Source organism: Zootermopsis nevadensis, unplaced genomic scaffold (genome assembly GCF_977971745.1).
Source record: "Zootermopsis nevadensis isolate Lab colony 2312 unplaced genomic scaffold, Znev_1.0 Znev_ptg000024l, whole genome shotgun sequence".
Classification (NCBI taxonomy): Eukaryota; Metazoa; Arthropoda; class Insecta; order Blattodea; family Termopsidae; genus Zootermopsis; species Zootermopsis nevadensis.
In genome coordinates this window covers 5,026,828-5,054,753 of record NW_028259156.1, presented here as the reverse complement: position 1 = coordinate 5,054,753, position 27,926 = coordinate 5,026,828, and the positions used below count along the sequence as shown (strand labels likewise).

Below are 27,926 nucleotides of genomic sequence, written 5' to 3'. Positions count from 1 at the left end.
ATAGTAACAGTAACAACAGAACAAATAAATGAGTAGCAATACTATGAACAGCAGAGCAGTGGAAAGCAAGACATATTTGTGAGAAATGTCACAAATATTCTCCACTAAAAATTGACAGTGGAACCACAGTTCCGGAGAATTTGACGTAAATACGTCTATACGGAAAGGAAGTTTATATATTGGCATTATTCTAAATATTTCCTTTATACATGCTTTACAATTGAGATAAGTTTTATTAAGACATTGATTATTTAACTTGAATTAGTTACGCTTAAGATGGGTCTGTGGTAGCTGAATGTAATGTAAAGTAATGTATTGTAATGTAATGTAATGTAAGGTAAGATAATGTTTTATAGGTAACAATAATGCCGAGTAAACAGATGAGGTTTCCTAGGTAACATAACAATGAAGTTACACTATTTCGTTTCCCTTTTTCGTAACACATTTTTGCCGAATGACCCTTCCTTATAGACGTATTTACGTCAAAAAATAGGAAAGGGTTTTATGCATGTGCACGCCACTTTTCTACCAGGCAGCCTGCTTAACTCTCTGTACAATAATTTTCATACATCAAATTTTGTTTCGTTTTGTATTGTCTTTAGTCTGATCTAGTATAATATATCCTATATATATTTGCATGTGTGTTCATGTTGCAGGTGTTGATGACATGCAGATGTGTGAACTGAGTCTTGACGAGACTGGACTCACAAGGAAACGTGGTGCTGAGATTCTTGAACATGAGTTTAACAGAGAATGGGAACGACATGGGGGGAAGGAGTATGTAGCACCAGCTAACCGTAAGAAGTAAACGTTACAGAAATGTAAGAATAGCCGATTTATATGTATCCAAAATGTTAAATTTTGTATTCAAATAATGATGGAGATTTGTCTCCTGAAATTAAATGACAGGTGATGGAGCTGGTACAAAGGATGGAAGGAAGTTTAACATAGTTCTTTGTCTTTCATTCTCAGAGGTAATATAAAATGACAGAAATAAACTGGAAAAAAAAGTATGTTAGATTCTGTTAAAAATATGCTGTTTATATGTAGTGTGTTGAATGCAATTTAAGATAGAAATGTCAAAAGTTAATTTCAAATAATGAGGTTGGATACACTGCCAAAATCTTTGGATGGAAAGGGCACAACTGAACTATATTGATAAACTAGGTGATGGCTAGTTTGGTTGGTAAGTTGGCAGTATGATGGCCCATTTAAATTAATTTATTCAAACAAATCTATAAATTCTAAGTGTAAATCTAATTGTGCTATATCTGAAATATTTTAATACACTTCAAAGCAAGCCTAGTCATCCATGTTCTTGTGTGTATATAAAATATGCTTGGAAATTTTAAAAAAATAATCTAACATGAATATAATCACATGAAAGGACAACATATACCCCGCAGCGTACTGTTTGTCAGTATTAAGTCAGGAGATGTCATCTACATTTATTGGCCTGGGTAGAGAACCTGTTCAAATATGCAGCTTGTCTGAGAATTACTGCACAAGAAATACTTGTCATCTGACAAGGAAGAGATTTTTTATCTTTCGAACAAGCTTAAGCATGGCTTAGGGCTTAATTTTTGGGTACGGTTGGGATAAATTTCCACTGATATTGTCTCATTTATTCCCCTAACCACTATTACAACTGTTTATATTTATACCAGTGATGAAACAGCTGGACGTTAATTTTGTTATGTTTTAAAATCACAGGGATCATTCCATGCCATTTTGCCAGTTGTGCAAAACTGGACATACGTTGTGAAATTTATTTCTCTGTATTTTCATTCAGAATAACTTGCTTATGATTAGAACTTGAACATAAATGGAAATGAGATGTATACATATTACTTTTTTGTGTCTGTATAAAGTTTGAGATTGTATGTGGGTCTAAGTGGCGCAATATAAAATATTATTGTGTTAATCAGTGAAGCAGTTGCCAATCTTTGTATGGCATATTTAATTTAACTTAGAGGTATATTTAGGATTCCACATGTGAAAAAGTACCCACAAATATCCCAGCGTTGTAACTACAGTACTGTTTTCTTCAATAACCGTAGTTTTAAAAAGAGGAGAATTATAATTTCAGACTTGGGCAACTTTAATCAGCCGAATAGCCTTATATTATGCATTTGTCATTGTGTCCTTAGTCAACTCATTAATCGTGTTTGCTACAGTGGACTTTCTAATTGAAATGACTAACAAATTTCAAACACTTCAGGGAATAAAAAGTTATTTATAGCAACTGTTATGGGAATTAGAACATTGTGCCTTATACTATTTGTGTTTCTTAAAAACAGAACATACCAGCTTTCATAATGCCTCGGGAAAGAACTAATATGTAACCTATGGCAGCTAGAATGATGGAAATTCTGAATACGAGGTGTCCACAGTCAGTATTCTTGTATCACCACATTAATGCTAAAAATTGCGCAGGTTCTGTGTATTTTGTAGAAACATGTGAATGAAAGAAGTGAAAGATTTTTTTTGTCATAATTTATATTAAAGATATTTTTGACATTATTCTGTTTGTGATTTGTGTAGATTAATAAATATTTTGAAATTGTTTAGGAATAAGAAAAAAATATTAATTGTAGAGATATTCACCCTTTCACAATACATTAAATGAAGAAATACGCAAGAATTTAATGTTTCACAAAATACTTAATTTCCATACAAATTATTAAGAAAATGTACAGATTCTGAGCCTCTGTAAAATTCTCCATAGTTACCTGAAAGGTATGTTATTTTGTAAGTGCATAAGCTTTAAAAGTAGTCACAGTGTGCTTTGCTAATAGAAATTGCAATATGTTACTTATAAATTTTAAATAAAATGGTATTAGCAGAAAAATAAGCATGTCAGAAAAGATTCCCACATATCCTTTAATTATGTATCTGAAAAATACTTAAAAGAGTGGGTGTGTGTTTTTACACATACATGCCTGAAAGTATCTTGTGTGAAAAGTGTGATAACTCATATGTGGGTCCCATGAGCTACATCTGCATTAAGAATTATCTCTTAAGTTAAGTAGGAATTACTGTTGAAACTACATTTATGTATGGATAAATGGCATATGTATGTGTGTTATAATTCTTTGTCTATGATAATGCAGAGAACTTCTCCATCGTAAGTGAAAACTACAGCTTAAAATGTAAAGCTTTTAATTTTTGTCATTGGATTTTAAATTGAAGGGATGGGTTTGGAAAAAGGAGGAGATACATTTAATGGATGTTGTGATACTGTTCATTTCTTCTTCATATATGAAATCAAAATCAGATACGATATTCATTCCTTTACATATCACGTTCTACATATTATTTTGTTTTGTGTTCTTTACAAATTGTATTTCCCCTTGTCTTGCTATTATATTAACATCATTGATATAACATATCATTTAGAAAATGTACCTCTATCATATGGGATTAGGGGGCATAGTGTGGGGCTACAAGACGATTCATGGTTGAGTCATAAAAAATGTTTTGAGGGCTCACTTGGTTGCCAAATGTGAGTTGGGTAGCTGAGTCAGTATAGTGATTGGCTACAGGCTGGGCAATTGGGGTTCATTTCTAACAGAGGCAGAGGATTTTCTTTTAACCTCTGCATCCAGACTGACTCTGGGGCCCACACATCCTGTCCAATTGATACCGGAGTCCTCTTCTGAGGGTAAAGCATGGCTGGGGTGTCCTGCTGACCACTCACCCCATCCTAGTGTCAAGGTTGAGAATGAGTAGGAGCTGTAAACCTCCTCTACCAGTGCTGACGTTGGCATATAATGGGATGACTTTACTATGTTCCCAAGCATTTTTCATGCCTGTGTTATGGTAATATTAAGATAGTAATGATTTATGGACCACAGTGAACTGATACGAGAATAGTCCTTTAATGAGAGTTTAGGTTCTCACACAACAACTCAGAAGAAACCCATCTTCATCAGTAGTTTTTTGTGAAATTCACAAATTTAACTTTCTTTCATTATCATTGTTTCCTAAACAGAAAGTATTAATCACGAAACCAAGTTTTATTTGAAGTTTCTGTTTTCTTAAATAATTGTTCACTTACATTCTTTTACATTGTCAGTTATGTACAGAGCCTTCATGGGAACTGAATGTAATATGTAATAATGACACCATAGCTTCCTGGCTACTTGATGAATTATTATACTCTGACACCTGTGTACAAACAAAGCTGAATATTTGTCATAACAGAGAACATAATATAGTGTATTAAGAGTTTAAACTTATTCTGTAAGTATTCTGCATAGACACCTACACACATGCATTAGGATTAGAAGAAAAATTGCTTTAACAGAAAAAGATTACATTTAAACAGAGTTTCCGGATGAAAGGTATCCAAAATAAAAAAATTATATCTCGGAAACTAATTGTCAAACACGTATCCGGTTTATGTCATCGCAAAGGAAAACTCTGGGAGTTTTTTTTCTCATGCCCGGCTTACGCGCATGCGCCAGCTGGTGACCTTCGGCGAGGTCAGTAACGATGTCGACACAACAGGAACAGGTTTAATGCGTTTTGTGGCTAGCAGAGTTGCAATCTCTTACGGCTGTTCAGCGTCGTTTTAGAACGCAGTATGGACGTCAACCTCCTACACGGAAAAGCATTCGGTTCTGGGACAACAAACTGAGGACTACAGGTAATCTGTTGCGTGTAAAATCGCCTGGAAAGACACGGACCTCTGAAGAAAATGTCAATCGCATTAGAGAGGCATTCCAGCGAAGTCCGCGCAAATCAATTCGTGCTGCTAGCTTGCAGTTACAAATTCCACGTTCAACAGTGCACGATGTGCTACACAAAAGGCACCGCCTAAGAGCGTACAAGATTCAAATGATTCATGCACTAAAACCGACTGACCAAGTAGCACGCACAAACTTCGCTGTGGACATGCTAGAAAGAATTGACGCGTCACCCTATTTCCTCCGCCAAGTGTGCTTCTCGGACGAGGCGACGTTCCATGTCATTGGAGTTGTAAACAGGTACAACTGCAGGATTTGGGGCAGTCAAAATCCACGTGTCACATTTGAGTTGGAGAGAGGCAGCCTCAAAGTGAACGTGTGGGCCGGCTTAATGCATGACAAATTGATTGGGCCGTTTTTCTTTTCGGAAAAGACTGTGACCGGACGTTCGTACTTGGACATGCTGGAGGTGTATGCACTGCCCCAATTACCACCTCAAACTATCCTCCAACAAGATGGGGCGCCGCCACATATCTGCCACCATGTTAGGAATCACCTGGACAGAGAGATGGCTGGGAGATGAATCGGCAGAGGTGGACCAATCGCTTGGCCTCCTAGGTCGCCAGATCTAACCCCATTGGATTTTTTCTTGTGGGATTATGTGAAGAACATTGTCTACCAGGTTAAGATCAACGACCTTCAACACCTGAAAGCCCGCATAAGGGACGCTGTGGCTACGTAACACTAAACATGCTTCAAGCAACGTGAAACGAGGTCGACTATCGTCTGGATATTTGTCGTGCCACCAGGGGAGCCACATTGAAATTTACTGAGAAAGTTATATACTCAGAAAAAAACTTCCAGAGTTTTCATTTCCGATGACATAAATCGGATACGTGTTTGACAATTAGTTTCCGAGATATATATTTTTATTTTGGTTACCTTTCATCCGGACACTCTGTATTTATCACAGCCTTGTGTGTTCAGTGTTAAACATTGTTAGAATTGGATCTTGCGTGCCTTCTTCCTGGATATGTGTTGTTTTGTATTTCCTTGGCTATTTCCCATCATAGTAATGGAGGGATACTGAATTAAGTAAACAGATACAATATTATTTGCAACTACAACCATGAAAGAATGAAAGTTAATAAAAATAACAACCTTCTTCATGTTATCTTATGAAAGTAAACACGTCATGGTAACATTTTCTGTTTTTGGAAATTACATGTTATTTTTAAGAATCATGTGTGGAAACAAATACTTTACATGAAAATCAAAACCCAAATGTATAAATTAACTTTTTATAAGACCAGAGCCAATCAGAGTGCAGTCAATATATTTCATTCATATAGTTATGCTTTTCCAGAGAGCTCTGCTGGGGGAGGTATCCAACCACCCAGATCTTTCTCAAGTGCTTCTGCGACTGCGAGACATAGCCGATCTTGATGTGGGCCTGCCACCACCTGTAATACACAGATGTGTTTAATACTTTGAATTCATATGAGGTATGAAGTGACGGCAGGCTGGAGAACACTGCGTTATGAACAGCTCCATAATTTATACTCTTCACCAAATATTATCAGTATGGTCAAATGAAGGAATATAAGGTGGGTGGGGCATGTAGCACACATTGGGAGATACAAAAAATTATTAGAAAGCTTTAAGGAAAGACACTACTTAATGGGAGTAATATCAAAATCGGTCTTATGATGGGACAGTGACGACTGGATCGATCTGACTCAGGACTGTACTACATGGAGTTAGTTGGTCAGTCAGTTAGTGAAGGAACAGTTGAATGATTCTGCACAGAACTTGGAAACACATCGAAAGAAACCTACATAGTGTTAAAATCTGCATGTGGGGAATTTTACAAGCTATGCAATGAGTGTCATCCACATAAGCATACCAGCCAATCGCAGACCTCATAAAAGCAAACCGTTACATGTTTTCAGCATCATATTTATTTACGCACTCTTACATACTTGTCTTCTTATTCACAAATGAAACTTGGGTGAATTTAATTCCAGTACTTTCCACCATTGTCACTGTTATCATCACTAAAATGCATGAACAAATGTTTTAAATGCTATTTTATTTCTTCTCTGCTGATTCATTTATCAGAAAATGATTTTTGAGAGAATGGCATGGTTTTGAATAGAGGACCTTCACTTTGTCTCTGTACGTATTACAGACTAGTCTATAAATGCAATGTGTCGCTAGTAATATATGTTGAAATGTCTCTTAACTTGTTAATTTTAAAAACAAATTAACTATTCACAAAAGAAAATGCGTTAACATTACTTTACTAACTTAACAGATCGTGTATTCTTAATGTATTTTTTAGATAATATAAACCCACAGTAACATAACTCAATGTGAGTTAGCTATGTACTAGTGTATTAGAATCATGTGCTGATGATCATGGGGTTGAATCTTGGTCAAAAGAGTTTTTTTTTACTGTTTCGAGCAGACACTACGTTATTTTTTATTTTACAAAGAATTACAGTACCAAAGATCTATTACCATATATCATATTATCCTATATTAAGTGGTGGTATGTTACTCCCATCTCACAGGTTCAAGAAATTGAAATATACAAATTTATCGTAGCCCCCAATGACATGTCCATACCAAATTTTATCATAACCTGTCTAGCAGGTCTCAAGTTGAATCATGCGAGTGGACAGACGGAAATACAGACATGGTCAGTCCTATATGTGTTCATTTCATGCACATTATACAAATAACACAAAATTAGGAACTTATTTTATAGCATAAACCTAATTTTCAGTAGTTATACATACCTGGATCCCTATGGGCATACCGTCGTCGTTGAGCCCAAGAGGAACATGTGTTGATGGTAATCCCAACACATTAAATATCATTGTATACATGACTCCAGCAGTTTTTGTATACATTTGATTGTGGTAATAGGCAGCAGTAGGATGTGTTGGATATAAGAATATTCCATTGTCCCCAAGAACATCCTGGAATTAAGATTATATTGAGAATGAAAATGCTGAAATGTAATTGAAGTCCAAGTATAATAATTATATGAGAAATATTAATTTCTTACTGTAAATTTTCTCTTCAGTGCTTCTTTCTGGTCATAGTAGTATTTATACTTCCATCTCGGAATGAATACATTCGTGGCTTGCAGCGCATAAAATCCTAAGAGAGATAATGAATACTTGGATACACCAAATAGTGCCTTCAATATTTCCAGGAACAAGTTTTGTGACCCCTGAAACATGCAAAATAATTATTTTGATCTGTTGTAATTAAAAAATTAATGTAACTCCATGGAGCTTAGTCCTTGAGAGGTAACAGTCACTCAGCTAGTCAAACAAATTCTGTGCCTTTTATGGAGCCCAAACATTTATTACTGTGTTAACATGATTTTGTGTCTTCTCAGATTAGTTTTTTATAAATTATATCCACAGAAGCCCCATGGATCAACTCCCTCTACATTTCCCCCTCCAGCCATCTAGCCATTTTGTTTACAGGAATTATGTTCATGATAACATTTGCTAGGAACAAGTACTTTAGGAATGGCTGACTTAGGCTGGTATAACAGTAGACAGATAAGAAGAAATCTTGAGTACTGTCATCCCAATCACCTATAGGACTTTTTTCTCCAACTTTAGCTTTCAATTCCATATTAAGGTTTCTAAAACTCTCATTTTGTTTTATTATTAGCTGATAATGTCACTCTAATTTTGATATATACGAAGTGTACTTAATTTTACGTAATTGATGTCTGACCTTGGGGTTCTGAGGATCTTCTAATGGATTTGGTATTCCTTGTAAACCAAAAAAGACAGAAGTGCTTATCTCAGTAGAATCTTCCATTTCTTTGAAACCGCCCTGTAAAAATAGGATACTTAAAATTAATCTACATTAAAACAATTATAAAGACCCATTGTTTGAATTTGTTCAGCGTTAACATATACCTATTCATACTGCAATGTACAGTATGAACAATGAAAAATAAAACACAGTAAATTTAGTTTAAGTTTCTTTTACTAAGAAAAGTAATGTCTAACTGTTCCAAATGAGCCGGGATAGCTCAGTCGGTATAGTGACTAGCTACGGGCTGGACGACCGGGGTTCGATCCCCGACTGGGGCAGAGGATTTTTCCTCTAGCCTCTGCGTCCAGACCGGCTCTGGGGCCCACCCAGCCTCCTCTACAATGGGTACCGGGGTCCATTCCCGGGGGTAAAGCCGGCCGGGGCGTGATGCTGATCACTCACCCCCATCTAGTGCCGAAGGTCAAGGAAGAGAGGAGCTATACCTCCTCTCACCCCAAGCGCCTACATGGCGTATAGTGGGACAAACTTTACTTTACTTTACTTTACTAACTGTTCCAATGATGTGAAGTCCTTCTTGAGAAGGTAATAGTCAGTCAGCCAGCCAGTTAACTTCCCTACTTTCATGGAATCTGAAGGTTAATTTTTGTGTTTACAAGAGCCTGCCACATGAACCCAGTTCATATCATCACATCCTATTTCTTTAAAATCGGTTTTAACACTATCCTTTCATTTATGCCTTCGTCTCCCAAGTGAACCTATTCAGATTTTTCAACAAAAATTTTCTTCTAATTTCTCATGTCTCCCATGTAGGTTACATGTCCCACACATCTAATTTTTTCTTGATTTGATCACTGCAATAATATTTGGAAAATAGTATAATTTATGATTCTGCATGTTGAACATTTCTCTCTAGGCTTCCACTACATCCTCTCACTCAGGCCCTAATATTCCCCTTAGCACCCTGTTCAAATATCCTCTATGTCCTTTAGTTACAATGAGATATAAAACTTCATGCCCAAACAACAAAAGCATCTGTCACAATTTTGAACATCTGATGCATATTATTTATTTATTTGTTTGTGGTTTATTTAACAACGCTGTCAGTAGCTCAGAATATGTATGAGGATGAATCATGATTCAGAAGGGATATGGAAAGAAGCAGTCATACCTAATTTTATATTATAATAAAGACATGTGCCTTGATTGAGGACGACCATGAAGAACCTCAGTCAGGATAGCCAATCTTTAGGCTCAGATTTGAACCTTGGACCTAAATATGAGGTAGGAGTGGTAACTACTCAATCACTATGTTCAGTATTTGATGTGTATTGGAACACTTTCTAGAGGAGGGGTTTGGATTGTGTATTTATTTATTTATTTTGCCATTTTGACTGAACGTTTCACCTTCATTGGTTACACATTTTATGATCTCTCAGTGAATTCTTTCCTGGTAAAGTTCTAGAACTTCTATTATAAATTTTCTAAAGTCTTTACTTAAGTTCTTCTCTCTAATGAACCTTGCAATTATCATATCAGTAAATGATTGCAGGAAGATACGTAAAAAGTAACCTGTTTTATTCTGTAGAAATATTTATGAAATGTTACAGCTGGAAAAGTACTGAATAGCTTTACTGCATGCTGAGTGTATCACAACATGCCAGTATATTTGAATTTTCAATTTTGTGATTATACAGGTAACTTTGAATCTTACCTCTGTTATTGGCATACCGTACTTCCTATTAAGGTGTTTTGCAGCCATGTGTACAGCATCTTTAATACACTGTTCTACAGGCAGCATGACCAGAGAGAAACCGGCTTCTTCCATATAAAACACCTTCAGGTTATGAAGATCAACCTAAAAGTGAACCTAAGTATTAGTGACTTTAACGAAGTGTCTGCCCTGAATTACTGTAAACCAACTCCACGGTAACAGGTTAGACCAGGGTCATCATCATTTCCTAAAGGCCACGCCTTGTCGCTGCAGCCACATCCTTCGGTCCTCTGTGATCCTCTTTATGCCAGCATATGAAGCGCATCCCATCTCACTGATCGTGTTCTTAAGGTAGAACATTCTTGGTCGTCTCCTCGATTTTTTCCCTAACACCTTACCTTCAAAAATGTTTTGGAGGAATGTGTCGTGTCCCAATATGTGCCCAAGGAGCTTTGTTTTTCCCTTTCCTATTGCCTTCAGTAATTTCTTTTCATCCTTTATTTCATTTTTTTTTAGTATTTGGTCATTACTCTTCTTTTCCATCCAACTTGTTCTTGTTAGCCTTCTCCAAATCCACATTTCTGCGGCTTCAAGTCTTGTTTCCCTAAAGTCCAGGTCTCACATCCATATGTCAGCACACTCCAAACAAAGGTTTTAACAAATTTCTTCCTAGTATCTATACTGATGTGTCTGTTTAATAATAGGTTCCTCTTATTTTGAAACGCTTGCTTTGCCATCGCTATCCTTCTTTTGACCTCGGTAAGGCATCTATTTTCAGTGTCAATCACACTACCCAGATAGCAGAATTCCCTGACTTGTTCTAATCTTGTTTTGCCTATTCTTATATTTGCCTTCATTCCATCTTTTTGTTTGTCTACTACCATGATTTTTGTCTTCTTTGTGTTTATGTTTAGCTTGAACTTCTCTAAGGTTTTGTTAAATATTCCAAGCATCCTGTTCATTTCACATTCTGAATCTGCTATTATTGCAATGTCATCTGCAAAGCGGGGTGTAGCCTGAAAAATATTTTCTCATAATTTATTATAAGATAGAGGGTGATAAGAAGGTATGTTTTTATTCAAATTTAATACAGATGGTTTAACGTGTGACACTTGTAACTAGTAAAATGCTTCATAAAAATATGTGCATTCTGTGCTTTAAAGATTAAGATTATTCAGCATGTGTTTTAATATAATGTATTTGCCTCTTTTTCAGTTACTTACATCACTGAAATACAACTAGGCTTTTCCCATTAAGTTGGTGGTTTGTTATTAATATTATATATATAATTTGTGGGGGGAGTCTTTCTTCATAAGTATCTCCCATCCTGGGTTGAAACTTTAATTGTTGTTTATATCGTGTCAAAATTAATTCTTTTATAAGCACTTTCCAGCTTTGTTTTAGTGCTATTAAGGTTTTTACTGATGAAATATGAAATTAATTCTTTACTATTGGTTTCATTTTATGATCAAAAAGGGCGTGTCTTGCTGATGGTGTTAAGAAACACATTCCACTTGATATTGTTTTACATAATGTCTGAGTGAAACAATGTTTTGTAGTTCTTTACTTTGCCCAAGATTTGGTGAAAACATTATGAAATTGAGTTAATATAATTTGTTAGGATTTCTGAAAACAAGTGTGTGCTGTGTTAATGGATGAACTGTCAAAATACAACAGAACACACAAACTTCAGGTAATTAAGTCTTTGTTCCTTTGTCAAGAATTCTGTAAATGCCTAGCTGTTTTAACATACCTGGTCATATAGTTTTAGTTCGGTAGCCCTGTCTCCTGCCATAATAGACAGCATGGGCTTAAGATCTTCAGCATATCGAGAAACTGGTCCCACTACAAGATACTTATCGAAATCTATATCTGTTGCGTGTGGGAAGTGACCATCAATAGACACATAACCTGTATTCAGGAAAGAATAATAAAGTTATATTTGCTTTTCACAAGTCCTGCAATATTTTTTAGTACCAAGCCAATCCTTAGGCATGGTGCTATTGGTCAGTTAGAGAAATAAAATTAATCCTTACATCTCTTCAAAGTTACTGGGACAGCTTTTCCAGTAGAGTAATGACACAGGCTTTATGCTGCTGGGCTTTGATTTGCTGCCAGAGCAAGGATTCTTCTCCTCCTCATCATTGTATTTGGACTGATTGTGTGACATACCCAGCATCTTATTTGGTGAGTATAAAGGGGTCTGTTTCTTGAAGGGGAAGAGTGGTTGGAGCATAAAGCTGACAACTCACCTTCAATTAGTACCAAGGTTAATATTGCATGGAGTTTATTCTGTTCCCCTATATGCATTAAAAGTGTTGTGGTTTGGTCCAAATGCAAGTTATTCTTTACTCTCTAGTCCATCTCTTGAACTTAATGAGACATAACATACATTATTCTAGTTTCATCCCAACTGATTATTCCATACTTCTAATTATAAATATTATGAGAACTGCAATTAAACATTCTTTAGAGTTTCTGTAACAAAGAATCAAAAGTTACAGAAAATAAGATGTGTAAAGACACACATTTTTCTGAGGAACACTAGGATACATTTTTAAGCATCTACTCAAGTTAAAGAAATTCTGAGAAATCCAAAAATAAATACTTCAAATGTCTATCATTTTTAATATTTATTCCCATATATCAGCAACGTCATTACAAGACATTCATGTATGTAATAAAACAAGATATGTATGCATGAAATGTCTTGTATTTAGATATTTTAGTATAAATTGATTTTTATTTTGTGAGGAGCAAAGTAGTGCTTATACAGGGAGGCCTGCTTACCTGGAGTTGGTTTATGACCGAAGATTCCATTGTACATTGCTGGGATACGAATAGAGCCAGCCACATCAGAACCAACACCAATCACTGAAGCACCAGCACCTATCAATGCAGCCTTTAAGAAAATAAATTGGAAAATAATTATTTGACTTATTCTTCAGGACATTTTTTCTGTATGAACTAGTAATGGATTACACATTAAACACAATTTTATGTGTTATTATTTTAAACATTTGAAAGGATTTATATATTAAAGTTGAGAACCGAATGTGAGGAAAATATGTAAGTACAGCATCCTTTAACATCATGTACCCTGAAATTAAATTTTATTCAATTTTTTGAAAAAAACTGTCAATATGTTATTATGCATGGGAGTAAAGCAGTCAGGACATGAATCTAACTACCCACCTCCTACTAGTGGGTAGGGGACTATGTCTGTATGGTGGTGGTGCATAGTTAAGCACCAGGACAACTCTACATTTTACGTTTCAATTTCATGGCCTATATAAAGTTGTGCATGTGTTTTTTCTATATCCAAATACTTTGTCAAATATAACCTCAAAGATACATATTGTGATATTTAAAATTTTCAACATACAGTAAAAATATACAAAATTTGTAGGTGTTGATAATTTTTCCTCATTTTAAATTTCACATGAATAGCCTTTCCCCCCCCCCCTCCCCCCATATAAACAGGCTAGATAATCAGTACAAAGTACCATATGTGTGTGTGGCCACCATGTTTTTTTGTTTTGTTTTTTTGCCCACCATTACCTCCTATATTTCAGATTCAGACATGTTGTGTTCAAGTTTAGTGACCATGGCTCTCCACCAGTTTTATACCTTACCTCTCCACCAGAAGAACCTCCTGCAGTTTTTAAGAAGTTGTAGGGATTGAGTGTTCTTCCAGTGACCATATTAGTTGTTTCCCAGCTGAGGCAGAATTCTGGAGTGTTTGAGACCAGCAGAGGAATAGCACCAGCTTTCCTAATTAATTTCACTGCCTCAGAATCTTTATCTGCTTTAATTCCACATCTTGTTAAGGAACCTACACACTGGCTCATGCCTTATAAACAAAATAAAAGGTAAAATTAGTTTATAACAGTATCTAAATACAATAAATACATTTTTCTGGTATGGAGTTATGTTAATCATGTACCATGGCAGGCTATGTTACAATTTTGAATGCCATGTTCCTTACACATATAATGTTATAACCTAAGAATATTATAATTAATATACATATATTCCAACAGCATTTCTTTATGATACATTAAAGAGTTCACAGTAAGTAGAGTATTTACAACATTTATCCAAAAGATTTACATACATTAGAGACAACATAGTTACTATTACAGAACCAACTTTAATGCAAAGTGAAATATAGTTTTCAGGTTATAATGTTAATATTTTACTTTAGAGAACAATTGAAGTATTGGAAAGGTATGTTTGGTTTATAAACTATTAATGATAAAATTGGTGATATTTTAGTTTCTCAGATGAGCAAGTATGACAATGACTGTCTTCTGGTATTCAGAGGTGCTTGCTGCCTCCATCATCATTGTAATTACTAGCACAACATCGCAAACAGTCATTTTACTTATTAATACTCTATTAATTGCAGAGAATCCTCGTTTAACTCTTTGAAATATGAAATTCTTCTAAATAACCAGTCCCATAAAGCAAAAGTCTCCCAGAGAAGGTCAGTTAGTCAAGAAATTCCTCGCCTTTATGGAACCATAAGATTTATTAGCGTTTTCATGAGAGTCCACCACCAGTCTCAGTTATGTGCCAGATGAATCCAATTCACACTCTTCAACTTTACTTCCCCAAGATTTGTTTGAATATTATCATCCCATCTATACCTATGTCTACTGAGTAATCTCTTCCCTTCAGGTTTCCCATCCAAATTTTTTTATGTTTTCTTATCTCTCCTGTGTGCACTACATGCCCCTCCCATCTCAGCCTCCCTGATTTCATCTTCCTAGTGTAATTTGAGGAAGAATGCAAATTATAAAGTTTCACAAATCTGTAAACATCTATTCATTAAAAGGCTTTATTTTTTTACTCTTATGAGATAAAGTACAAGTTGACTGTGGAATGAGAATGAATCACTTTCCCAGTATATATAGCAGTGGTTAAATATGTATTCACTAGCTTCTGTTTGTGTAGTCTGTTTTTTTATTGACACAGAAAAGGGTTAGGAATATATTTTCTCTTTGTCTCTTGAAAGATAAAGCAAAGCCAATAATGGCAGTTTCTGTGATGTTTACTTAAGGTATAGGAAAATACAGAAGAGAACTTATTATACAAGTGTTTGAAGTGAAAGAGAAAGCATCTAGATGGTTTGTGCATACTTTACTTTAGACCAGTAAATATTTTTAAAAAAAGGAATGTAGACATCAAAGTAGTTGCATGGTAAAAGATATGTTAGAAAGATGTGGGTAAGAGTGGTCCAGTTTCAGTGAAGAATAAGCAAAATGGTGTCCTGCCCCATCCTTAACATGAGTATGTAAAGTGTAAATACAGAGTATTCCATTTAAAATAAGTTATTCAATATTGCATTTTGATTCCTTGAAGCTTTGTAGGTTATTTGAATAAACTCTTTCTTTAAGAAATTTACACAGAAAGAGGGCTAATGATAGAATCTATTATAATGAGGTGGACCTGATTCTTATTTATTTTTTATACCATAGTATGTCATTATTGTTAGGTTATGTTTTAAAAGGTACATCCAGTATAACCTATTTTATGTTTCAAATAGTTCATTACATTGATTTTGATCAATCATGATATTTCTTGATATATGAATGAAGAAACTGAATGACAAGAGTTTTATATATCCTGTTTGCATAAGCATTTTTATAAGTAAGAGAATTAAAATGTTACTGTCTTGTGCTTTACAGGTATCAGTACTTTAGAATGTCTTATTACAATGATATATTCATTCAGTTGTGTTTTATTCAATACTGGATGAAGACTGATAGGAATTTCAATGTTAGTAACTGTCCTTATATGGCATTTAAGATTTTATTTATGTTACAACCGAAAATATGGCAATATTAACACTTGAATTTATACAACCTTTGACACCACAACTCTCTTTCACAGTACATGGGACTCCCAGTAACGGTGTTTGTTTTTTAATTTCTTGCTCTGTTTTACAGTGCGAAGCTATCAGTCTGTCAACTTCTTGAGCATCTTGCAGAGCATCTGAATAGCGATCCTCTACAACAGCATTGAGGTAAGGATTCACTTCCTTTATTCTTGTGATATACGCTCGTACAACATCCTCACTGCTCAGCTAAAACATGTTTGTTATTGAATTAATATCTCTTTGTTTTGTTTACTTATTGAGAAACAAATTTTTTTTTGTGTCAAAAATTCAAAATTTAAGCTTTAGAAGGAACAAGATCACAATGAAATGGTTTTAAAAACAGTTCTGGGCTTCACTTGTCATACAGATTGAGGAATTACTTGCTGGACTAAGCATTTTGATTTTGTCAAGGTCTTCATAATTTCTAAAGCTAACAGGAAATAATATTTATACTTAGCTTCTCACTACGAAGGTTTTGTTCATGGATTACCACTGCTTACGTTTTATTAACATGTGTATAAGTTTAGCACATTACTTCAGTCTAGGTGGAAAATATAATTATTCTGAAGGTCTAGAAACATACACCATAATACTATAATTAATGATAACTTGTAGAATTATGACTCTTTAGCATAACTACAGAGTGTCCGGATGAAAGGTATCCAAAATAAAAAATAAATATCTCGGAAACTAATTGTCAAACACGTATCCGGTTGGGAGATGGATCGGCAGAGGTGGACCAATTGCTTGGCCTCCCAGGTCGCCAGATTTAACCCCATTGGATTTTTTTGTGGGGTTATGTGAAGAACATTGTCTACCAGGTTAAGATCAACGACCTTTAACACCTGAAAGCCCGCATAAGGGACGCTGTGGCTATGGTAACACCAAACATGCTTCAAGCAACGTGAAACGAGGTCGACTATTGTCTGGATATTTGTCGTGCCACCAGGGGAGCCCACATTGAAATTTATTGAGAAAGTTGTATACTCAGAAAAAAACTTTCAGAGTTTTCCTTTCTGATGACTTAAACCAGATACGTGTTTGACAATTAGTTTCCGAGATATATTTTTTTATTTTGGATACCTTTCATCCGGACACTCTGTATTTGGCTAGTTCTCAACATTTTCATTAACTTTTACATGTACTTTAAATATAACTGAAAATTGCTCATTACTTATGCCCGGCCCACATATCTGTCAACACTTTTGTCTGCATGTAACACGGACTAGACTACCTGACTGATTTAAATCAAACTTTGTACAGTGAACCTAAACAAAATATTATCAGGCCATTTTGATTTTTATTTACTTGGATATTTTAAAAGTACCATTTAACTTGAGGGCATAAGGGACTTTGCTGTTTATGTTCTGACATTTAGACAGATTCTGATGAAAGTTTATACGCAACACTTTCCTAGTATAAACGTGAAGATCTCTAAGTTTCATTCATCTTAAATGCATGATTTAACCTTTATGTATATCTTTTGAGTCCATTGATAAATTTGAATGGGCCTTGATATACTGACTTAACATGGTGGCCAAGTGGTTAGCACCCCTGCTTCATATCTGGGAGGTCCAGGATTCAAATCTTGGCCCTGAGACTGGCTATCTTGATAGGTTTTAATGGCTTTCCTCAGTCCTTGCAGGCAGATGCTGGGATACTACCTTCAGTTAGGCCGCAACTGGTTCCCTGCTTATCTTTTATCCAATTCATTAACGATTCTATCATTTGAGGTATTGACATTGCCACAAATAAATAAATAAATCACCTGATAGGTTAGGTTAGAGAATAACACAGGAAAATCAACAGGAAACATTGTTGGTACTGATATTACTAAGATGATATAGTTGCGTCATATTGTGAAATTTAATTAATTATTCGGTTTTTGTCCGTCTAATCACAATTCATATTTAAAATTTACAATTAAGATAATTAAAATATCATTTTATGTTCCTCATCGAACAATCGATTTAGAATTGGAACATCTTTTTACAACATGTTTCGGTTTCTATATAAACCATCTTCAGGTGTAAAAGTTAAAATTATAAACTTAAAACTTAATTTACAATTTCTGATATGCAACTTTTTGGTGATGTTCACTTCCAGATTCATTGTAATTAAGTTTTAAGTTTATAATTTTAACTTTTACACCTGAAGATGGTTTATATAGAAACCGAAACATGTTGTAGAAAGATGTTCCAATTCTAAATCGATTGTTCGATGAGGAACATAAAATGATATTTTAATTATCTTAATTGTAAATTTTAAATATGAATTGTGATTAGACGGACAAAAACCGAATAACTGATATTACTGTTCATCTAATCCCAGGTTCAACCAAAAAGGATATCCTGAACATTTTGTCCATACATTAGTAGCATATGCACATAGTTTACATACATATATGCATGTGAGCATAGCCTAGAAACATATATATACATGCATTGACATGATGTGTAAGGAACAGGATTCAAGACACAGGCACAAGGCTACTTCGACATTGTTACCAACATCACCTTCATTCGAAATGCCCCGTTTTACAAGCAAGACTATGATTAAACCCATTAAGCTAACAACCACATACATAGACTTTGATTTCTCTGCGTGAATACAGTTGCAACATAGGCCCAGTGGCTGCATGAAATTTGAATATGACAGTAGTTTCTACGCATGGAACACAGAATTTTATAGCATTTCCTTTTCTACAAAAATAGTTTCATTCACTTAACTAACACCATGGAATAGGATCCCTTTTTGCAAACCTTGTAGTCGCTCACTGACTCAAGAAATTTCTTACAATTAATGTAACCTGAAGTTCACTAACATTTTCATAAGAATCTGCCATCCTAAGCCAGATGAATCCAGTCCATATCATGCAATCCTTTAAGAATCACTGTGACATTACTCTCGTATCTGTATATATCTCTTCCAAGCAAAATTTTGTATGCACTTCTCATCTCTCCCGTGTTTTGTTTACTCACTTGTCCTTTTCTGATTTTTTTGGCTAACGTAGAGGCACTCTGCAGTAAAATAGGATCCTTAATAGATGGCAGTGTTTTTACACTTTGCAATGACCATATGAAGTAGAAAGGCATCGTTAGCCATCGCATAACCATCTGGACAAATCCAATGAACCGGACACCGATTTCCATCTTGTTGACTACTGGTTATAGCTAAAACAGTAAAAGGAATTATTTTCAATTCATACATGCAAATCATGAGCACAGGTGGAGTAGAGTCTTGATTATTCGACCTAAACAATGCTGTAGGTCGGTCGGTTAATCGAAAATGTCAGATAATATGAAAGACTGATCAAAGAGATGTGGGTTATTTCAACTCCCTTTTAGATTTCTTAAATTACTAAGAAAATACAATATGGCAGACCTCCCAAATATGAAGGAGTGCTAACTAATAGGGCAATTGACTTATTCTTGTACTGGGTTTGATATTTAAATGCTTAGTGGTAATGCTGTACGTACCACCTGCTTTAGCATTAGGTACCATTGTTTTTCGTCTACAGTATATCTATGGTTGTGTGATTATCAGAATTACAGCTATTATTTTCTTAAAAACATAATTAACCTATTGGGATTTATGATGGAGACGCGTTATTTTATTTTAGATGGGAACTGGATTTTTAAATATTTAGATGACCTACAGAAATAAAACATCTGATCGAATGTAACAAGACCCTGTGCAATTTCTTCCATTCGAATTCACTTCTTATAACTCTGCTTCCTACACTTCCCCCATGCGTAACCTTTTCGATCAGCCTTTACCAGAAGGACGAGCAGGCACTGCCTGGGAACCTTTAGGAACCCCCCCCCCCTTTAAAAAGTTGTCAGTGGAACCACGGTTCCGGAGAATTTGACGTAAATACGTCTATACGGAAAGGAAGTTTATATATTGGCTTTATTCTAAATATTTCCTTTATACATGCTTTACAATTGCGTAAAGTTTGATTAAGACTTAGCTTATTTAACTTGAATTAGTTACGCTTAAAATGAGCCTGTGGTAGATGAATGTAATGTAAGGTAAGGTAAGATAAGGTAAGGTAAGGTAAGGTAAGGTAAGGTAAGGTAAGGTAAGGTAAGGTAAGGTAATGTAATGAAATGTAATGTAATGTAAGTTAATGTAATGTAATGTTTTATAGGTAACAACAATGCCGAGTAAACAGATCACGTTTCCTAGGTAACAAAAATGCTTGAATGTTTAACTTGAATTAGTTACGCTTAAGATGGCTCTGTGGTAGCTGAATGTAATGTAAAGTAATGTAATGTAATGTAATGTAAGGTAAGATAAGGTAAGGTAATGTAATGTAAGGTAAGATAATGTAATGTTTCCTAGGTAACAAAAATGCTTGATTGCTTAACTTGAATTAGTTACGCTTAAGATGGCTCTGTGGTAGCTGAATGTAATGTAAAGTAATGTAATGTAAGGTAAGGTAAGGTAATGTAATGTAAGGTAAGATAATGTAATGTTTCCTAGGTAACAAAAATGCTTGATTGCTTAACTTGAATTAGTTACGCTTAAGATGGCTCTGTGGTAGCTGAATGTAATGTAAAGTAATGTAATGTAAGGTAAGATAAGGTAAGGTAAGGTAAGGTAATGTAATGTAAGGTAAGATAATGTAATGTTTCGTAGGTAACAAAAATGCTTGATTGCTTAACTTGAATTAGTTACGCTTAAGATGGCTCTGTGGTAGCTGAATGTAATGTAAAGTAATGTAATGTAAGGTAAGGTAAGATAAGGTAAGGTAAGGTAAGGTAATGTAATGTAAGGTAAGATAATGTAATGTTTCGTAGGTAACAAAAATGCTTGATTGCTTAACTTGAATTAGTTACGCTTAAGATGGCTCTGTGGTAGCTGAATGTAATGTAAAGTAATGTAATGTAAGGTAAGGTAATGTAAGGTAATGTAATGTAAGGTAAGGTAAGGTAATTTAATGTAATGTAATGTACATTACTTTACATTACCAGCACAAAATTATCTACTCCACGACGCACTTCTTGTACAAGCGAATCACAGCTCAGCTCTTGCCGCAATAACGAAAGTAATGTAATACAATGTGAAGTAATGTTTCCTAGGTAACCATCTTACACTTTTTCGTTAAACTTTTTTGCCGAATGACCCTTCCTCATAGACGTATTTACGTCAAAAAGCAGTGTCTCTGTCTTTTCAGAGGATTAGAGGGACCCATAGCAGCCTGACACCGAGTTTCTGAAAGATTTCACTAGGTTTATATTTTTATAGATCCTGTGTGATGAAAGAAGAGTTTATCATATTGTTCCAGCATTTGTATTAAATATTTCTAACCGATTTGGTAAATAATGTAAGATTATTCCGTTGTTAACGATGAAATATGACGAGCTTTCGTATGCGATGGATATCCTCTCGCGATCTGAGGAAGTGATGGTTCCTGGCAATTAATTTCATTCGAGCGAAAATACTTTTGTTTCTTGTCACATATATACTAATATCGTGCTAATGTTGCTCTACAGGGTGGTTCAGTGTGCACGTATATTAACGCGAACTGAGGTACGATAATGCACGTCTTTGCAGACGTGACCGTTTAATTCGTAATGCTCAAGACTTAAGAAGTTTCTAATTGGAATACTGCCAAGAATATGAGATTCTGGATTATGTGTTAAACGCTCACTAACGTGTACGATTCTAATTAATTTCCGCGGTGTTATTTCATAATAGGCTGTTCTATCACAATGAAATTGTATTTTGATCAAGTTCTTTTATGGGTGTAAGTTAGCAACTGAATCCGCCTTGACTGGTTTATTGGTTATTTAAGGACGACGTGTTAATAATGATATGGAAACTTGATTCATAACATTTATAATATTTGAGAGGTTCATTAAAGGCTTGTTTTACGTAATCTTAAATGGTAACTATGCTTAGACATACGACCAGCAGTCCACCCAGAATAACGATGATATTTTTAATATTTATCAGGATAAAAGTTTATAAAAAAGACTATTTAGATTACTTAAGTAGTTGTAGGCTTGTCAAAAAATGAACGACACGTGTTGAATTAATAACTTACTTAATCTAATCTTCTGTTTGTTTAGTTAGATATTCACCGAATGGGAATATGGGAGGGAAGAATAATATACGTAAATAAATAAGTAAATTTAACGAGATGGACACTGTGGTCTACTTACATCTGTTACATGCATGTTGTAAGTTGTGCCAGAAATTTGATAAAAGTGATTTTGATACAAAGAATACAAATTTGTTTTTACCAACAGCCACGTGCGAAATTATACGGGATACACAGATATACAACAGTACAATTTAGGTGAAGTCAGCGATTATGAATGTTCAGATATACAATACCAGAATAACACTTTTATTCGGGATGGTATAAACAAACATTGGAGTTACAGTGTACACTTTATTGTAAATAGTATTGTTTAGGAAATTCATCAAAATAACGTCGTATTCAACACTTAATATTCCGTTCAATGTTATGGCTGCATTAATAATTTAACAACATATTTTATCATTATTATAAATGTGATCTTATATACACAAATTCGGTCACTTACGGAGTAAGAAATCCAAATTCAGTTTACTGGCCGCGTAGGTGGAATCAGTACATCAGAAATTACGAAGGTTCATGATTAAATGTTACGTGCCAGCTTTGAATTTGAGGAGGGGTGAGGTTTATGTACCGACAAAGGTTAGTGTTCATTTAGCCGATACGGACGCTGAAGTTGCTGCCTTATAAGGCGAATAGGAATAAATGAAAATTCCGTTTCTCGCTACGTAACCATTTTTCTATGAATCTTAAAACTTTGTCATATACCTTTTCATTTTTAATTCTTAATCCAGTTTGAACCATTTGACTAAATGTGTTAATTTACCTGATGCCACTGATGATGACCTCTTGAGGTCGAAACGCGTATGGCAATAGTGTCCATCATAGTGTTAATATTTGTTGGTTTGTTTACTCTATATTTTTCTTGAAGATACATAGAGCTTAAGACTTAAAACGGAACCCAATAATAACGTACTTTAGGTCAAAAATTAAAAAAAATAGCAGGTCCATCCCCGTGCAAATATCTCCCGTGACACTATACAGGGTGTGCCATTTAAGTTGTAACAGAACAACAATCAGTGTGCCTACTACAGTACGCAAATTAAATTATAAACAGCTCCGCCCCCGTGTAATTGACCCTCCCAATCTTCCACCATGGCACTCGAGTCGAGGTCACCCTGGTTACAGGCAACTCTCGGTTTACGAACGAGTTCCGTTCCAAGACGTTGTTCGTTATACGTTTTTGTTCGTTATGTGTGTCTTGCATTCCTGAGCTTTTGCGATACGTGTCGTGTACGTTAGCAGCTATTTTAAAGCATTAAAACAACGTATTAAACATCGAATGGTCTATTCAATACGATTTATTATAATGTATGTTTGCGTTATGGTTTATCGTATATGATACGTAACGTAAAATACTTTTTTACTGGCTAGATTAGTTTTATTAACCAAGAACAGTTCAGTACAATTATAATATAATAATTTTCTGATAGTTATTGTAATAAATACATTTTTTAAAAGTTTATTTATTTAAATCTTACAATTATGTTCACTATACGTTTGACACCTCGTTTTATAAGGAACTCTATCTATTGGCGACTTTAAGAAATTTTGAATGAATTGTGACGTTCGTTATAGCGAATGTTCGTAAACCGAGAGTTGCGTGTACTAGGCCGCTGCTCACGCCAGTTGCGCAGAAATTGTGCGCGTTTATTCTCGAACATCAACTTCACATTGAAATCGTTATTACCACTTATCGTGAAGAAACATTTAGCACTGAATATCCTGACAAGGAAGTTTCGAATAAGGAAACATTACACCGACTGGTAACAAAATTTCGAAACGCAGAAAGTGTTTGTCTGTGACAAGTGCTCATCGAGAGAGAAAACTGCTCAAATTACAGTCGTACCGATTTCAAACAGTGCATACGGCTGCAAGAATTCAGTATTACCATTGGCTTCGTTGTGTCTCGCGTAGGCGTTATGAGTCTATACTTGAATCTAGCATTCATCGGCATTAAGTGCTCTCTCCTCGCAATCGTACTCTGTTAAACAAATAGGCTGTGTTCCAAGACAGCAAATATAATGACAGAAGAGTAAACAGACAGAATTAGCAGTGAGAGTTACAACACAGAACAATCCGTGTCCGTGACTGTTTATTTTTATTCTTTATGGACAATGACTTGGCCACTAGGCCCTCCTCTTTCGATACCGAGAGCTGACATGGGAATTTCGTCTCAGGTGTTGCAACTGCTGTATTTCGCCGTCTTCATACCATGGAAATCCTAATTTGCTCCCAGATTAGTAGCTTTGGGATTTGTGGTTTTATTTCAATACCTGCCCTAATTTTTACTATATTATTTAATTCATATTCACATATCTAGTCTTCTTATTTGCAGCGTGATACATGGCACGTGAAGACACTGAATCTCTTGTATCACAGATATAAATTCTGCTGGCTCCATAATGGTTCTGTCTATTAGCACAAATCATTCTTCATAACCAACACATAAAGGCATGTTAACTTTCTACGTAACGTATGAAATAGAGGACATTGCGGCAAGGAACGGCCTTCTGGTGTTTGGATTGGGCGTCGGGCCAACAACATGCCGCCGTTAAAACATATTTTGTTATTAAATGTAAATCTACGAAATTTAGGCATGTATTTATAAATATTACGCAGTGTGCCTACTGAACAACTCGTCAAACAGAAAATGAATAGCATGAAAAATGAGTTTTGAACAAAAACATTCCAGAGGAAATAATGTTTCTTTCTGAAGTCATAAACTTCTTCTCCTCCGTAAATTCTCTCTTACGATCCCTTTTAAGCTTCACCTCTAACACACGAAAGGTCAAATCTTAAGGGTAGTTGAATTTATCGAGTTATTTCAGCAATATCTCCGTCAAAGTACCTATACCAGGTGCGATCGGAAAGTTTCAAGACTGCGCCTATAACAACCCGTACACTTATCTCAGGTATTAAATTCATCCATCACCCTCGAAGTAGTTCCTCTGGGAGTGAACACAACGATCCCAGCGCCGCTGCCAAGCCTGGAAGCATCCCTGGAAATCTTTCTTTGTCAGCCTGTCAAGCACCATCAGCGATTCTGCCTGAATCTCTTCTATCGTCTCAAATCTCCTTCCCTTTAGCTGAATTTTCATCTTTGGGAAGAGGAAGAAGTCACACGGAGCTTAGAAAGGAAGTTGGGGTCGGTTCTTGCAAGATCTTTGAGCTCCTGACAAACGAGAAGTCGATTCTGCTTCTGGTCCTCAGACAGGATGCGTCGCATGTGGAGTTCTTCCTTTAGAATCAGCTGACAGGTCCCATAGCCTATCCCAACAATGTCGCACAAGTCGTTGATGGTACGACGTCGATCTTCGTAACATTTTCGGGCGTTGTGCTCGAAGATGGTCGTCCAGAACGCTCGTCATCATCGACAGAGGTTCGGCCATTTTTAAAACGTGAATGCCACACAAAAGTTTGTGCACGACCCATTGCGGACTCCCCAAATGCTTGCTTTAGCATTTCATAGGTTTCCGTAGCCGTTTTGGCGAGTATTTGGCAAAATTTGATGCACACGCCATTCCGAAATCGCAGGAGGGTCGGTGTAATGCACTACCAAAACGCCCGTAACTAAGAAACAAATGCTAATTCGATTATACCGGTTGGCACACTGATTCACTATGAATGTAGGCCGCACTACATCCGGTTCGCCCTCTATTGACACAGTCTTGAAACTTTCCGATCGCACCTAGTAAGTAACATAGTCCGTAGGACATTCTAAGAATTATTAAAAGGTAATTCCTCATCCGACATCGATGATTTCGTACGTTCTAAACACGAATAAAAATTGTTTAAGATTTATAAGTAAATATTAAATTTATTTATATTATTTAAATACGGTATAATGAAAACAAGTGGACTGACTTGCTTTTACCAAGTAATAACACAATTCTTCAAGGAAATTGCATGTTATTCTATGTCTCTTACTGAATGACATAATATTCCCTATAAGATTGGAAAATGCTTGTGGTATAGGTCATAATGTCCCAAGACCCTGACACCTTTATGTATGCAGACTACATTTGCGATTCAAAGTTTTTGTGGTGTGGGGGGTTTGTTATCACTTTTATTTCACCTCGGCATCTCAATTAACAAACTCATGTTTTACAAGAGTGAAAAATGTTCCGGGATTTGCTTTGAGAAATCCACATTGCTTTTTCCAAAATCTGAATGTTATTTCTTTTAAATAGAGTGAACATTCTAAATTTAACAAGGAATTACTTTGGACATTATTATCTGTTATAACACTTTATTTTTACTAAAGGGCTGACTATTTTAATATTTTGACTTTTTTGTGGGACTGTTTGTTCTGATGTTTGTGCGCTTATGTAAAGTGATACTAGAAGTTTAGTTTGATAGTATTAATCGTAAATATGGCGTTCTGCATGGAGGGTTATTTGTTGCCAGTAGTTATTCAGTAGCCCCTTAATTTGGGTTAAATTGTGCTGAATTCTGATTTATGGTAAGTGATTTGGTGTTTGGTGCCTATGGTCTTCTGGGTTGTGACGCCGTCTCGACTCGTAGGTAGATAAACCATCTATCGTTAATAAATTTCAACTGTTCGTACTTCACATGTTTCATCTATACGTGTTACGAATAAGATATGTTATTTAAAAATAATATTAAAATATATTAAAATTGTCCGTCAATCACAATAAAGTACTCGATTTACATATGGAATGTTCCATATGTAAATCGAGTACTCGATACGGAACAAAGGATAATATTTTAACCATTTAATTATCTTATATTACTTTATTGTGATTGACGGACAATTTTAATATATTTTAATACTATTTTTAAATAAAATCACAATATGACGCACCTACAATATCTTATAAGATATGTTATATAAACAACACTGTAAGTGTTAGTGTTGCAGAGAGTAGACAGATAATTTTAATCCTCTAAAGTTTTATCTTCTTTTTGATTCGGTTAAGTTCTGTGCACTGCTCGTTTTGTTTAAAGGACTGGATGAAATAGATTATCGCAGAGAGAGAACACTGGATGAGTCATGGAAGATTTATTTTATCTTCAAATAATAAAATTCAAGAATGTCCCACATTTCTTTAAGACAAATGTCTTTAGCCGTATAAAAGGCATAATGAACGTTTCACAACGTAAGGCCGCTTCGTCTATAAAATACATGAGCGAAAGTCCAGATAATGAGTGATGTAATTTCTCTCGTAAACACTGACGTGAATTTCAATCATCAGTTAATAATGAAAAATAAATAAAAATGTGCTGAGGTTATAGGCGTATTCTACAAATTGTAATAAAGCTAATTACAGCGTATGTTAAAAGTTTGCTTACGTGCGTTCTTCTCAATGAACAGGATCCCAGTTTATAAATCGAGTCTACCGACAATCACGAAAAAAACTTCACACGTCTAAGCACCGTCACGCTGTCTAGCGACTGAATATCGACTGGTCCTATGCCAATTTATACCTGATATGGCAGCAGGAGAGGCCGGCGTTGCAAATCAGCATGGGTGGGAGAGATACTAGCCTCGTTACGTGTTCCTTCTCTTGTTTAATATCGTTACATAAACGACGGTAGCCGTCACGAATTCGCTTGCTTCAAGGCCATCGAAGGACTTCGTCCCCACTTTCCGTACGGGTGAACCTAAGCCAGCTTTGCCACGGCGCGAGTTCTGAGCTGTCGTCATTCGCCTGGGTTCCACTGCTCTTGTTAAATCTCTTGTTGTTGTGA

At 35.4% G+C, this 27,926-nt stretch overlaps 2 protein-coding genes and 1 long non-coding RNA gene across 9 annotated transcripts in view; 2 read left to right on the top strand and 1 right to left on the bottom strand.

Moving 5' to 3' along the window:
* The window catches only part of jar (Myosin heavy chain 95F jaguar), a 67,028-nt gene extending 54,858 nt beyond the window's left edge, over window positions 1-12,170 (top strand). For 4 of the 5 annotated variants that reach the window (XM_022071967.2, XM_022071966.2, XM_022071964.2 and 1 more), the window contains one exon: window positions 657-5,893. In XM_022071967.2, the coding sequence (XP_021927659.1) occupies window positions 657-808 (152 nt within the window). In that variant the 3' untranslated portion in view covers window positions 809-5,893. Of the gene's footprint in view, window positions 1-656; window positions 5,894-6,057 lie in introns of those variants that run through there. The other variant, XR_015536773.1, reaches the window with a different exon arrangement.
* Window positions 4,001-27,657, bottom strand: LOC110833654 (fatty-acid amide hydrolase 2-A). The gene is made up of 11 exons (XM_022071971.2): window positions 27,528-27,657; window positions 19,081-19,272; window positions 16,087-16,306; window positions 13,851-14,068; window positions 13,006-13,117; window positions 11,969-12,126; window positions 10,216-10,359; window positions 8,457-8,558; window positions 7,768-7,935; window positions 7,496-7,678; window positions 4,001-6,154 (listed from the first exon to the last, which is right to left on the bottom strand). The coding sequence occupies exons 2-11, from the start codon at window positions 19,249-19,251 to the stop codon at window positions 6,044-6,046; spliced, it is 1,587 nt and encodes a 528-aa protein (XP_021927663.2). The 5' UTR covers window positions 19,252-19,272; window positions 27,528-27,657; the 3' UTR covers window positions 4,001-6,043.
* Window positions 16,168-27,926, top strand: part of LOC110833656 (uncharacterized) — a 151,696-nt gene continuing 139,937 nt past the window's right edge. For 2 of the 3 annotated variants that reach the window (XR_002544269.2, XR_015536774.1), the window contains exon 1: window positions 16,168-16,246. This is a non-coding gene — a long non-coding RNA (uncharacterized LOC110833656). The remainder of the gene's footprint in view (window positions 16,247-27,926) is intronic. The other variant, XR_002544270.2, reaches the window with a different exon arrangement.

What these genes read in the sequence shown, in the direction of transcription:
- LOC110833654 (XM_022071971.2), bottom strand. Translation starts at nt 19,251, where the DNA reads ATGGAAATCGGTGTCCGGTTCATTGGATTTGTCCAGATGGTTATGCGA. An exon ending in AAAAAATCAGAAAAGGACAA is followed by an intron (nt 16,307 to 19,080) that starts GTGAGTAAACAA and finishes AACATGTTTTAG; the next exon opens with CTGAGCAGTGAGGATGTTGT. An exon ending in ACGGTATGCCAATAACAGAG is followed by an intron (nt 8,559 to 10,215) that starts GTAAGATTCAAA and finishes CTATTTTTACAG; the next exon opens with GGCGGTTTCAAAGAAATGGA.